Source organism: Brassica napus, chromosome C9, assembly GCF_020379485.1.
Source record: "Brassica napus cultivar Da-Ae chromosome C9, Da-Ae, whole genome shotgun sequence".
In the NCBI taxonomy this organism is placed as follows: domain Eukaryota; kingdom Viridiplantae; phylum Streptophyta; class Magnoliopsida; order Brassicales; family Brassicaceae; genus Brassica; species Brassica napus.
This window is the reverse complement of record NC_063452.1, coordinates 62,429,589-62,443,769: the sequence shown is the minus strand read 5'-3', so window position 1 is coordinate 62,443,769 and position 14,181 is coordinate 62,429,589. Positions and strand designations below refer to the sequence as shown.

The following is a 14,181-nucleotide window of genomic DNA, read 5'->3' as shown; positions in this document are numbered from 1 at the left end:
ACCCTAAACCATAAACTCTAAACCCTAAACCCTAAACTCTAAACCCTAAATCCTAAACCCTAAACCCTAAATTCTAAATCCTAAATCCTAAACTCCACCCTTTAACTCTAAACCCTAAGTTTGTGACTTTTGATAAAACATTAAGTGTTATTTTTGTGACTTTTGAACTTGAGTGCTAGTTTGGAACAAAAACTTGATTTAGCGCTTTTTTTTTTTTTTTTTTTTTTTTTTTTTTTTTTCTTTTTCTCGAACGTAAATGTAAATTGTATTTTTCTTCTCACCGTAAACGTAAATGCACGAAGCAATTTGTTAACGATAATCTAACCGCTCGATTTCGACCGTTAATTTTCTTTCACCCCTTTCTTCCCAGTTGCTGTCAGAATTGACTTCAGATTGAAAAAAAAAAACAGCAATGAAAGCTTTGTTTCGATGCTCAAAGTCTTTCTTAACTGACCCAACACGAGGAAACTCTGTACTCGTCTCTGCTTTCTCAAAGTCATCGAAATCCAAAACCCGTGAGACCCAATCGAAGATCCAAGCAGAAGCTGTATCAATCAACTCACTTTTTAACGAGATCACTGAGATTTTAGGATCAGATGCTGTTAAACCAGACGAAACCAACCAGCCGAGGCTTCCCGTGTCGGGAAGTGATGGAGCATTGGATTCTTGCACGCAAAGTGTTCGTGAAAATGCCAGAATGGGATTCTCCGAAGAGGCTAACAAAGGTGTGGTTGTTTCTTCTGAAGAGTTCGACGTGAGTCCTCTTGTTCGTGAGATTACGAGCGTCATCAGAGCAGATGACGATATCATGCTTTCCATGGAGGACAAGTTAGAGAAACTGAGTCGTAGCTTTGAACCAGAGATAGTGGAGAAAGTACTCAAAAGGTGCTTCAAGGTTCCTCATCTAGCTCTGAGGTTCTTTAACTGGGTGAAAGAAAAGGATGGTTTCTCACACACAGTAGGAGTTTACAACACCTTGCTAAGCATAGCTGGGGAGGCTAGGGATCTCGATACGGTAGAGGAATTGATCAAAGAAATGGAGAGGAACTCGTGTGATAAGGACATCAAGACATGGACCATTCTCATCTCCGTGTACGGTAAAGCGAAAAAGATTGGGAAAGGCCTGCTCGTCTTTGAGAAGATGAGGAAAGACGGCTTCGAACCCGACGCTGCGGCTTATAACATCATGATTAGGTCTCTATGCATCGCTGGGAGAGGCGATCTCGCTGTTGAGTTCTACAAGGAGATGATTGAGAAAGGTATCACTTTTGGTTTGAGAACGTACAAGATGTTACTGGACTGCACAGCGAAGTCAGAGGAGGTCGATATAGTCCAGTCTATTGCTGATGACATGGTTAAGATATGCGAAGTTTCGGAGCACGACGCGTTTGGTTATCTGCTCAAGAGTTTTTGTGTTTCTGGAAAGATTAGAGAGGCTCTGGAGCTGATTCGGGTGTTGAAGAGCAAGGAAGTGTGTATTGACGCTAAGTATTTCGAGATTTTGGTTAAAGGACTATGCAGAGCTGGTAGGATGGCGGATGCTCTGGAGATTGTTGATATAATGAAGAAGAGGAACATGGATGATTCGAATATCGACGGGATCGTTATCAGCGGGTATCTTAGGCAAAACAATGTTTCTAAAGCACTTGAGCATCTGGAGGCTATGAGAACTTCAAAGCGTTCGCTTAGAGTCTCTACATACACTGAGATTATGCAACACCTATTCAAGGAGAAGGAGTTTGAAAAGGGCTACGAGCTGTTTAAAGAGATGGTAGATGATGGGATTGAGCCTGATAGCGTCGCTATCACAGCCGTGGTTGCTGGTTACTTGGGCCAGAACCGAGTAGAAGAGGCGTGGAAGGTGTTTAGCAGCATCAAACCGACGTGGAAAGCTTATTCCATCTTTGTGAAGGAGCTATGCAAGTCAGCAAAGTATGATGAGATTATAAAGCTACTTAATCAGATGCACGCCTCTAAGATAGCTGTGAGGGATGATATGTTTGCTTGGGTTATCTCTTGCATGGAGAAACATGACGAAAAGGAGAAGATTGAACATATCAAAGAACTTCAGAAGAAATGCAAATTCCATCAAGAACTAAGGCAAGAAGAGGAGCTTGATCTTCCGCAAGTAGTGCAACAGTCAGATCTTCCAGCAGCTTCATCTGCTGTTGACATAATGGATGTGCAAGAGATTTGCCGCATCTTATCATCCTCCTCCAGAGACTGGGAGAGAACACAAGAATCTCTAGAGAAATCGACTGTCAAGTTCACACCAGAGCTAGTAGTTGAGGTTCTCCGTAACGGCAAGATACATGGTAACGCTGTTTTACGTTTCTTCTCATGGGTGGGGAAGAGAAACGGTTACAAACACACTTCCGAGGCGTACAACATGAGCATCAAAGTAGCAGGGAGTGGGAAAGATTTCAAGCAGATGAGAAACCTGTTCTACGAGATGAGAAGACAAGGATGCGTGATAACACAAGACACATGGGGGATCATGATAATGCAGTACGGTAGAACCGGTCTAACCGACATTGCGATCAGAACGTTCAAGGAGATGAAAGATACTAGTCTGTCTCCAAAGCCTTCGACCTTCAAGTGTTTGATCACAGTTCTTTGCGAGAAGAAAGGCAGAAATGTCGAAGAAGCCGTCAGAACATTCCGGGAGATGATTCGTTCTGGTTTTGTTCCAGATAAAGAACTAGTCCAAGACTACTTGGGATGCTTATGTGAAGTTGGTAACACAAAGGAGGCGAAACATTGTTTGGATTCTCTAAGCAAGATAGGTTTCTCAGTCCCTGTGGCTTACTCCATTTACATAAGAGCTCTCTGTCGAATCGGAAAGCAAGAGGAAGGTCAGTCAGAGCTAGCCAGCTTTAAAGGAGATAGATCATTACTAGACCAGTTTACTTACGGAAGCATTGTTCATGGTCTATTGCAAAAGGGACGGTTACAAGGAGCAATGGACAAAGTGAACTCCATGAAGGAAGCAGGAATAAAACCTGGCGTCCATGTCTACACATCTCTGATTGTTCACTTCTTCAAGGAGAATCAGATAGACAAGGTACTAGAGACGTGTAAGGAGATGGAAGAAGAAAGGTGTGAGCCTACGGTTGTTACGTATACGGCAATGATATGCGGGTACATGAGCGTGGGGAAAGCGAAAGAGGCTTGGAGAGTATTCAATGATATGAAGGAGAAGGGAGCTTCGCCGGATTTTAAAACGTACAGTAAGTTCATAAACTGTTTGTGCCAAGCGGGTGAATCTGAAGATGCACTGAGACTTGTGTCTGAGATGATTGATAAGGGTATTGCTCCGAGTACTGTCAATTTCCGAACAGTTTTGTATGGGTTGAACAGAGAAGGGAAGCAAGACCTTGCCAGGATTGTTTTACAGAAAAAGTCTGCTTTACTAGCACAGCGAAAGGTATCTACATGACCTCTCTGTGACATTCCAATGTAGATTCTTTTTACATGGAAACGGAGCAAAGCAATTTTTTGTTATTCTTAATAACGAATCCGTGAATGCTCTTATTACAAAGTCTTCAGTTCTATATAAGTAACATGAAGCTAAGATACTTTTATCATGACGTGTTTCCTTTCAAAGGGTACTGCTTTTAAAAACGAACAAAAAAATGGTTTTTATCTTTAGGGAGGAGTACTGTCCTCCTCATAGCTTCTTGACAATCTCTTCACAAGCTCGCTCGTAATAAGTCATTCTCTGGATACATTTTACAGCTTCATCAAACCTGTGGCTTTCAAAGGCTTCGACAAAAGAGTCAGACCATTGCTTCAGTTTCTCTTGTACCTTGAAAAGAAAACCACAGTGATTAGTGTAGATCAGTGTAGTACATTCAACCAGTGCCCAAAGCTGTGCAGATTCTAAGCTAAAGAAGTTAACGAAAGACCAAAAAAAGCATCTGAAGGAAGCCAGGATGTTCAAGGTACCTGAGATCGGATCTGGTCCAACTCTTTTGAATCATTTGCTTCTGATATGGTCTCTCTGAGTTCCATAATCTGACACCATTTTCATAGAACAAAACTAAGTAAATGTGTTTTTACTTGTAACTGATAAGCGTGTTTGCAGTCTCACAAAAAAAAAAAAAAAAATCATCATTGAGAACTAATATTTTATGAGAGTAGAGATCCATTTACCTCCATTAACAAGGTTGGATCTGTTATTGTTTCTTCTTCATTGACATTTTTACCATTCAGCTTCATCTACAAAACGAATCTGTTAATCAGACTCAAAATAACCTATCTATATTTCTCCAAACCAATTATCAACAAGAGCATTCTAAAGTGAAGAGCTTACGATATACATTGCTCTCGAGAGCCGCTTGGTTAACGTCCGGTACGCTTCAGTCACCTTCGCAGACTGGTCCGCTGCGTAATCTCTTTCTTTCTGTTTAACAAACAATTTCATATTCAAAAGAGAGAGAGACGCAAATTGCAAGAAAATAAACACGAGAAGAAGAAAGTAAACGGCGTGAAGAGACCTGAGACTTGTTGTGAACTAAGTCAGGATGAAGCTTCTTCTGCCAGTCTTTGTACTTGCCTTCAAGGCTTCCAGCATCTAACTCATACTTCTTCTCCCTAATAAAAAACCCAAACCCAATTCAAAAGGTCTCATCTTTTGCACGATTAGCAATAGAATCCAACTCAAAGTTTAAACCTTTATGTCGGTAAATGTTTACTTACAGGTCAAATATCTGAAAGTAATCGACGGAATCATCGATGGGTTGAATGCTGCGGCACGAGTCACAGAACAAAAAGGCAGCTTTTTCGGACGAGGAGCCACAGTTCCAGCACACGGAGGAGCTTGTCGTGTCGGAAGATCCCGAGGAAAACTCTCTCCCGGAAAATCGGAGGCACAAGGGTTTAGCTGAAGAAGAAGGTTGAAATGATTCGCGGCGACTCGAGTGGTGGTGGGTTTGTGAGTTTATTATCGAAATCGTCCGGAAAGTAGAAGAAGAAGAAGGAGAATAGGTTCTTCGTCTTGTTGAAAGGGTGGAGATTGAAGCCACCAGCTTCCTTGCTCTGTTCATTGGTGACGAGAAAGGGAGAGAGAAGGTCAGGGTTCTCTCGAGAGAGATCGTCGTAAACCAGTTAGATATACTTGCTCTAGTCGAACCAAACCGGTTTTAGGTGTACCGGTTTGAATATTAATAGGCTTTGGACCAGCACTAATTGGAGTAAGCTTTTGGTTATGAATTAACAGTTTTGGTGTCTGTTTCAGATAGACTTGTTGATAAATTACATCAAAGTATAAAGCAGTGGATTTGGTGAATACATAACCCTTTCAGATGAGTTCAATGCAAAAACTTATTATTCAAAATACAAACTTTTATTATTATTATTATTATTTTGGTTTAATTACAAGAAAAGCAGAAAAAATCAGAAAAACTATCTTTATTTCAAGAAACAATGGCATTCCTTTAAAGCTTGTCATCCTCCGCTTCTGGAGCTGCATCCTGAGCCTGAGGCTTCATTAGTGGGAAGGTAATAACTTCCTGCGTACAACAACATTTCAGACATGAGTAATGTAGTATTTTTACTAGTGTGGATTCAGAAGAACGAAAGAAAAAAAAAAGGAGAGGGGACCTTAATGTTGTGGGAGTCGGTAAGCAGCATAGCGAGCCGGTCTATTCCAATTCCCCACCCACCTGTAGGAGGCAATCCATACTCCAGAGCAGTGCAAAAGCTCTCATCCATAGCCATCGCTTCATCGTCTCCACTTTGTCGATCCTGAAAAAAAAAATCATCTCAATGTTTCAAACCAATGATACTAACATACAGAGAGAGAGGCTAGATCAGTATTGCAATTAATATACCTTGAGCTGGTCAGCAAAACGCTGACGCTGTACCACAGAGTCATTCAACTCCGTGTATGCATTGCAAAGCTGCACTCAAACAAAATAAAAACAGTTTTAGTATATAGAGTAACTATAATGTTTGACCATATATGAAAAAAACGTTATATATATAAAAAAGCTTACTTCGTGTTGGTTAATGAACAACTCAAACCGTTCAGTCAAGCCCTTGATGGATCTGTGCGACTTTGCCAAAGGACTCATTATCTCCGGGTGGTTCATTATGAAAGTGGGATTAACACATGTCCCTTCCAGAAAGTGTCCAACAAGCTGCACAAAGCATTTAAAACTAAATAAGCATGAACCATATCTCACATAACTCATACTAAAAAAGGAAACTTACTTTGTCCAACAAACGAGCAGTTGTCATAGGAGCTGCGCACTTGACACCAAACCTCCCGCATGCATCAATGAGATACTTGTTAGCTTCCTCACTAGCCAAATCCTTTGGTATGCTGAGATTAGCAACCTTCTCCAACTCTCCTATCATATCAATCCTCCTAGAGAAATTTCAAGAAAATGATAACATTAAATTATGTTTCCAACTTCCCATAAGATAGAGCTATGCTACCATACCTGTATGGAGGAGTGAAGTCGATTACTATCGGATCCTTATCATATCCCTTAGCATGGTACTTGACTCTGTAACCACCCGTTAGCTCCTTGACCATCCCACTCAGCAAATCTTCGGTCATCTTCATCAAGTCATTGTAGTCAGCGTAAGCCATGTAGAACTCGCAGGTGGTGAACTCGGGATTGTGCGTCATGTCGATACTCTCGTTCCTGAACTGCTTCCCAATCTCGAAAACACGGTCCATACCGCCGATAACAAGCTTCTTGAGATGGAGCTCGGGCGAGATACGCATGTAGAGCTTCATGTCGAGGTCGTTGTGGTGCGTCACGAAGGGACGCGCAGCTGCTCCACCGGGTATCGCGTGGAGCATTGGAGCCGAAACCTAAAGAAAATTTTAACAAAATGAGGAAGCAAAAAAAAAAAAAAAAGGATGGAGAATAATAACAAACAATGTTACCTCTACGAAATCAAGAAGGGAGAGGAATCTTCTAATGTATTTGTTGATGTTATCAACGGTCTTGAATATCTGAGGAATCTCATGATTGTTCATCATCAGATCAAGATACCGCTGGCGAAAACGAGTTTCCTGATCTTTAAGAAGATATCTTTCTGGATGTCTTAGGTGTCCTGGAGACCAAATTTCTTGCTTCCTATTGTTAGCAGGACTCGGCAACATGTGGAGGCAAGGAGACAGCACGGTAAACGATCGTGGGAAGATACTCAACTCTCCTCTCTTAGTTTTTCCTGGAGAACCAGTGACACCGACGATATCACCACGCTTAGCAAAGGCATGGAGCTTGGCAAACTCATCTTTGTCTAGTTCAGACTTCCTTAAATCAGCCATGACTTGGACCTTTAAACAACTATCATTCAAATCATAGAATGAAAGCTTGGAAGATGAAGATCTCTTGCTCATTATCCGTCCTAATATAATTTTAAAAGAAAAAAAAAATAGATTGAACATAAATAAATAAATATATTACTAACTCCTTTTAAATGAATGAAACTTTTGCTAAAAAAATTATACCGGCTACAGAAACTTGGTCGTCTTCAACATGGTCGCCGTTGAATAGACTTTTATACTTGGCAATGAACTCAGAGACAGAAATCGACACAGCAAACTTGTGTGGGTAACTGTCCTGATCTCCGTTATCAAGATCCTTCAATCTGTTTTCATAGTATTTCTGCAAACAAAAAAAAAAAAAAAAAAAAAAACAATTGTCACACCCTAAGATTCATATATACACTACAAGAAAACAGCGGCATACTGAGGGAAAAAATCGTCGGTATGTCGTCGGAATAACGCTATTCCGACGACATACCGACGAAAAAAGTTCTCGGAAATAACTCCTCGGAAATTCATCTTTCCTCGGAAATCCCTCGGAAATTTCCGACGGAATTCCGAGGAAATGAATTTCCTCGGAATATTCCGAGGATTTTTTTCGTCGGAAATTCCTCGGAATATTCCGAGGAATATGTCGTCGGAATATTCCGAGGGATACACTTCCTCGGAATATTTCCAAAATTCAAAAAAAAAATTATAAATTTATTTTTTTAAATTGAAATTCAAAAATATAAAATTAAAATTGAAATAGAAAACATATTTAAAATACAAAAAATAATAAAATAGTTTTTATAAATAAAAAAATGTTTTATAAATACAAAATTAGTTTTAATAAATATAAATATTTTTATAAATATGAAATCATCTTTTTATAAATACAAAATAGTTTTTATAAATACAAAAAATAATAAAATAGTGTTTATAAATAAAAAAAATGTTTTATAAATACAAAATTGGTTTTAATAAATATAAATATTTTATAGATATGAAATCATCTTTTTATAAATACAAAATAGTATTTATAAATACAAAAAATAATAAAATAGTGTTTATAAATCAAAAAATGTTTTATAAATACAAAATTAATTTTAAAATATGAAATCATCTTTTATAAATCCAAAAAACGAATTTATATACAAAGAACGTTTTGTATATTTAAAAATAGTTTTTATAAATAAAAAAATAAAAAAAATAGTGTTTATAAATCAAAAAAATGTTTTATAAATACAAAATTAGTTTTAATAAATATAAATATTTTTATAAATATGAAATCATCTTTTATAAATCCAAAATCGAATTTATATACAAAAACGTTTTGTAAAATCGAATTTATATAAACGTTTTGTAAATACAAAAATAATAAACAATTTATAAAAAAAATTCTAAATCAATTCAACACAACCAAATCACAATTCTAAACCTATTACACAACAAATCACAATCCTACCCAATCACCCTAACAAAAATCTATCAAAAAACTTCTAAAATCATCAAATCTACTTAAAAACCTAACAAATAGGACCTAAGAGAGTGGGATAAGGTCCTTACATGATTTGTAAAGGAATGGAAAGGATTCGCCGGAGAGATCGTCGCGAGAGAAGGTGGAGAACGCCGGAAGGAGAGAGAGATCGCCGGAGAGGAAGAAGAGAGAAATGGGGAAGAAGAGAGAAATGGGGAAGAAGATGCGGTTCGAGTTTATAAAACCTTGGGTCTGACGGATATTTTCCGTCGGAATTCCCTCAGTATTTTCAATTTCAATTTTCGCGAAATATTTGGCGGCTTGTTTGCCCGGTTAAATGAAAATATTCCGAGGAAATTCCGACGGCCACTTAAATATCCGTCGGAATTTCCTCGGAATATTTTCATTAATTCGAGGAAAAAGAATATCCTGTGCATGTATTTCTATTAATTTATATTGTTCCTCGGAATTTCCTCGGAATATTCCGAGGAAATACCGAGGAACTAGTGTTTGGGGTTTCAAAACATCAATTTTTTTTTGCCGTATTTCATTTCTTATACAATTGTAATGCATACCATTGAAGATTCTTTGTATAGATGAGCATAAACCATGAAATAACAAATTTCAAAACGAATTGTAAGTATTCCCTTTACCGTTCATTAAAGTGTATAAGTGTTTCTCTTATGTTGTGGGGATTTCGTTCATACAATCGGAAAAATGTTTATTATAGGGTAATGAACAAATTTTTGACTTCATAATGAACGTAAGACACTTAATAAGGGTTATATAGGTGTTATTCAAACCGCAAAACGTTGTTTTCGGTTTAAAAACCCTATTTCCTCGGAATTTCCTCGGAATATTCTGAGGGAATTCCGAGGAAACCCTTTTCTTCCTCAGAATTTCCTGAGGAACTAGTGTTTGGGGTTTCAAAATCTCGAATGTTTTTTTATAAACGGATCGATCGATGTATTTATGTCCAAAAACGCATCGATCGATCACTAAGATGGACCAAAGCGTAACAATGTGATCGATCGATGAGATTATCCCATCGATCGATCAAGGATATCAAGTGTTCCTCGGAATTTCCTCGGAATATTCCGAGGAAATTCTGAGGAACTAGTGTTTGGGGTTTCAAAATCTCGAATGTTTTTTTATAAACGGATCGATCGATGTATTTATGTCCAAAAACGCATCGATCGATCACTATGATGGACCAAAGTGTAACAATGTGATCGATCGATGAGATTATCCCATCGATCGATCAAGGATATCAAGTGTTCCTCGGAATTTCCTCGGAATATTCCGAGGAAATTCTGAGGAACTAGTGTTTGGGGTTTCAAAATCTCGAATGTTTTTTATAAACGGATCGATCGATGTATTTATGTCCAAAAACGCATCGATCGATCACTATGATGGACCAAAGCGTAACAATGTGATCGATCGATGGGTATATGTCCAAAAACGCATCGATCGATCACTAGTTCGTCGGAATTTCCTCGGAATATTCCGACGGATTGATGTTTCCTCGGAATTCCGTCGGTATATTCCGAGGAAATTCCCTCAGAAATTCCTCGGGAAATTCCGAGGATTTTATTTTCCGTCGGAATGTCTGTCAGAATACCGATGTTTTCTTGTAGTGATATATATATATATATATGAAAAAGAAGTCAAAAGGAACTCACTTGTTCGGCGTCTTGCACTTCACTGCACTCGCTCAGCGCATCCTCATACACATACTCTTCTTCGTCGTCGAGGGGTAGAGCAGTTGCTGCAACGTCCATGGATCTCGAAGGCAGATCAGAGTGGTCCTCCATCGTTACGAGCTAAAAGATGGAGCGACGCTTTTCTTCCAGTTACTTAGGGGTTTTCGAATGTTGTGTTTATGTTTTGTGATCTTCTTAGACCAGAAGACTACTCCACAATCATATATTGTATTTATACACAGAGAGAGGAGGGAGGATCTCCAGGGTCGGTCAACTATTAATTGGGGACCAAGTTTCCTTCCTAAACGCACAACATACTGTCGTTTTGGAAATAATAAAAATAAGACAAACATTTAAAAATTAATGAATCATATGGGGCTCTTTCCTCACGTGTGCATTTGTTAAGGATTGTGGAGCCCATTTAATGTTGGTTAAGTCAAAGTATTGTAAAGAACATGTTTTCTTTTTTTCCGTTAGATCGTTATTTTATTGAAAAGCCGATGGTAAGCCCGGAAGTGAAGCTGATCTTCAGGGTCGTTCATTTATGATAAGCCCGGAACCCAGCATGCTAATTGGCATAGATGCTCCTAATTGATTATGAACAAATCTTTCTAATCCTCTAATAGAGCTTGCAAACTAATAGAGCTTACTTATGATACTTTGCAGGCTTCTCACGTATCCACATCTACAAGTTACACGAGAGGCTAAGGCTCAAAAAATTCATTGGTTTGTTTTTTTTACTGGAAAATTCATTGGTTTGTTTCTGTGATGAATCTTTATAGTTGATAGTTCGACTCTCTTTTCCTTACGTACTATGCATATGAGTTTTTGAGCTAAGCTTGCTTGATGAATTGCTTGGCAATTGGTTGCCTTTTGATTAAAAGAGATCTTACTTTTGGATCCTATTTGCAGGCTTACGTCACCCCACAACAACCATGAGTTTATTCCCTTGTGAAGCTTCCATGGCGGCGTCTCAAGATTTCAAACCCATTTATATGTTTCCTCTGCAAGCTTTTCTAGCTCATCTTCCTGTCTCCCCAAGTAAGCTGACCTCAAAATGACACAGACTACTAGTACGCATGATCTGTTTCAAAACATGATGTATTGTAAAGTTAAAGAGTTATTTTTCCTTTTTTACAAATTTATGATGATATTTTGAAACACAGATCTGGCTGATACGTCTGCCATTTCTCAGCTTCAAGTCAGAAGCAGTACTGAAAAATGAAGTTAAGAAGAGAAACCTTTTTATAATATTTTCCTTCGCTTTCTTCAAGAGTAAGACCATTGTATCATGCACAATGAAGTATATCAAGAAGAGAGAGAAGGCATATCACCCAAATCCACATATCAATACTCAAGCTCATGCAGAAAAAAATACCGGGTAAGCTAAAACCTCCAAACTTAATTGTTCGTATTTTTAGTGATCTTTAGCTCAGAAACAATATTTAATACTTGAGTTGGTCAGCCGAGAGCTATATGGGGAATCTCTAGAGGGAGCATCTCAATATATCTGCCATGTGAGTCCAAGCCATGTTCATGTATATGCAAGATCAAGAGGATGAAGCTCATGTTTTAATTTTATCATTCTCTGAACCTCTCAGTTTAGAAAACACACACACACTCTCTCTAAATGATACTTGAATAAACAGAGTAAATACATTGAGTACCTAAAGAGTAAATACATTGAGTATCTGAAATTGATTTTCACCTTTTCGGATCCCAAATGTGGGGTTTTAGAAACAATAGCTCTACTTAGGATTCACTATGTCGCTGGAAACATAACCACAAACTCGATCCTCCAAACCACAATCATCCACAACATCAAGGATATATATAGTGCACCAGAAACACATCATCATCCACACAACCATAATCTCAGACGTTAGGTGGGCGCTTCAGCTTGAGAAGATGAGAGATACCAGCAATAACATGAGCACGGCTACTAGGAACACCCGTCTTAGCCAAAGCTTGTCCGTTTTTGTCCAACAAAACAAAGCAAGGAACATACTTTATGTCATAATGAAGAAGCTGCATATTCAGACAAACAAAGAGACACAAAAATCTTCAGTTATGTATTTGCGTTTACGCACACAAAGATCTCATCTTTTTCCATTACCTCGGGAAACCACTTCTCGTTCTCCGCATCAGCCATGGTAACACTGAGCCAATTCGAGTTCCTTTTCTCAACCTCCAAGACGAAGCTGAGCAGAGAGTTGCAGAGTCTGCACTTCGGCGAGTAAAACTCGAGCACGGTCGCGTCTTTCTCGCTGGCCAAAGCAGCCGCGAAGGCTCTCTGCTCTGCTTCTCCCTGCTCGGAAGCGCTTAAAGGCTTATTCTTTGGGGGTTTTAGATCGAGCCCGAATGAGTTGAAGGAGGTGAGAGCGATTGAACCGAGGCTTTGCATAGATCTGAGAAGCCAGGGGGCTTGGAAGTCGCAGACGCTTGGAGATTTGGGTTGTTTGTTTGAAGAGTCCCATGGCCATTTCAAGCAGAAGAAAGGGTTTGGAGGAGTAGAAGCGGTCGTAATCTTCGATTCCATCAAGTGCCGTTGCGGCGGCGGAGAAGGAGTTTGACTCGCCGGGAACTTGTTAGAAGAATGCAATTCTGCGACGACGGTGGAAGGAATTATTAATTAGGGATTTTTATTTGATTTCGGTTTGCTAAATATTCGGGGTTTGGTTTAACCGAACCAAACCAAACGATATCTCAAAGAATCGGTTTATCTCTCATTTTCTGGTCTTTTCGTTAAAAGGAAACTAGCAAAGGATATCTCAAAAAATCTGACTTTCAAATCTCAAATAAAAACAATTTTTAAACAATTAAATAAATTAGTAGAAAAAAAAGATTTTGAACTTTAACACTGTGTGGAAGCACCGTAGCCTACTGGTTAAGGTTTAAAGGTTTTTACACCCAGGTCTGGGGTTCGAATCCCAGACTATGCAATTTATTACAGATTACAGGAAATCTAGGTTTCAAATCTCAAAAAGAGCAATTTACTAAACAATTATGCACACTACAGAAGAAGAAATGTTTACAAAGGATCTTCAACATAGTGCAAGTAAATCTGATCAGACGTGGATCTTCATAGGACGGCTCAGGTGATGCAGTTAGGCGTAGGTCTTCATAAGGTAGGTAGTATTGTCGGTTGTCGAATCGTCTATGTAATCTTTCTCATATCATAATCGTAAGATTATAATAAATCAGCGTTAAGAAAAAAAGAACTTTAACACTGTAACTAGAATTGTTAAACATTCATTTTTTGTTTTGAAATTTCAAATTTATTGATAATATATGTATAATCCTATTTATTTATAGTTCTAAAGAATGAGAAACAAAAAATGCAACATCAAGCCATGTAGCTTAGGCGTCGGAGAGTAACCAAGGGAGGTAATCTTGTTCATGATCATTTTGTCAATCAACCTTGCTAGGTGATCTACTTGGCTTAGAGGTGTTGTTGTCAGGGCCGGCCTTGACGGGAAGCCAACCAAGCCAAGGATTAGGGCATCTAAATTAGTGAGGCATATTTTAAAAAAAAATTATTAGTATATACATAAAAAGAAAATCTGTAGATTATTTTGTTAAAATATTATCTATTGAGCATATTTAGTTATAATAATATTTGTCAAACTTTTTAAATATATTAGTAAATTTATATTTTAGATAATAGTTAAAACCCTAATTCTAAAATAGAAACATAACAATTGAGACTGCTATGGTCGAAAAACTTG

The 14,181-nt window shown here is 38.3% G+C and overlaps 4 protein-coding genes across 4 annotated transcripts; 1 reads left to right on the top strand and 3 right to left on the bottom strand.

The window, feature by feature from the left end:
• Positions 1-277: 277 nt before the first annotated feature.
• LOC106388624 (putative pentatricopeptide repeat-containing protein At5g06400, mitochondrial) lies at positions 278-4,195 on the top strand. The gene is made up of 3 exons (XM_013828740.3): positions 278-3,427; positions 3,739-3,804; positions 3,945-4,195. Exons 1-3 carry the CDS (start codon positions 413-415, stop codon positions 4,005-4,007), a joined length of 3,144 nt encoding a protein of 1,047 aa, XP_013684194.3. The 5' UTR covers positions 278-412; the 3' UTR covers positions 4,008-4,195.
• LOC106388625 (iron-sulfur cluster co-chaperone protein HscB homolog) lies at positions 4,132-5,048 on the bottom strand. The gene is made up of 4 exons (XM_022697594.1): positions 4,702-5,048; positions 4,500-4,596; positions 4,316-4,405; positions 4,132-4,221 (listed from the first exon to the last, which is right to left on the bottom strand). The coding sequence occupies exons 1-4, from the start codon at positions 5,046-5,048 to the stop codon at positions 4,132-4,134; spliced, it is 624 nt and encodes a 207-aa protein (XP_022553315.1).
• A 280-nt stretch (positions 5,049-5,328) lies between these two features.
• On the bottom strand, positions 5,329-10,564 carry LOC106388626 (lysine--tRNA ligase, cytoplasmic). The gene is made up of 9 exons (XM_048768203.1): positions 10,433-10,564; positions 7,475-7,640; positions 6,905-7,371; positions 6,450-6,829; positions 6,217-6,373; positions 6,000-6,143; positions 5,835-5,903; positions 5,605-5,748; positions 5,329-5,513 (listed from the first exon to the last, which is right to left on the bottom strand). Exons 1-9 carry the CDS (start codon positions 10,562-10,564, stop codon positions 5,439-5,441), a joined length of 1,734 nt encoding a protein of 577 aa, XP_048624160.1. The 3' UTR covers positions 5,329-5,438.
• A 1,510-nt stretch (positions 10,565-12,074) lies between these two features.
• Positions 12,075-13,084, bottom strand: BNAC09G49120D. The gene is made up of 2 exons (XM_013828744.3): positions 12,570-13,084; positions 12,075-12,481 (listed from the first exon to the last, which is right to left on the bottom strand). Exons 1-2 carry the CDS (start codon positions 12,990-12,992, stop codon positions 12,329-12,331), a joined length of 576 nt encoding a protein of 191 aa, XP_013684198.1. The 5' UTR covers positions 12,993-13,084; the 3' UTR covers positions 12,075-12,328.
• Between the last annotated feature and the right edge of the window lie 1,097 nt (positions 13,085-14,181).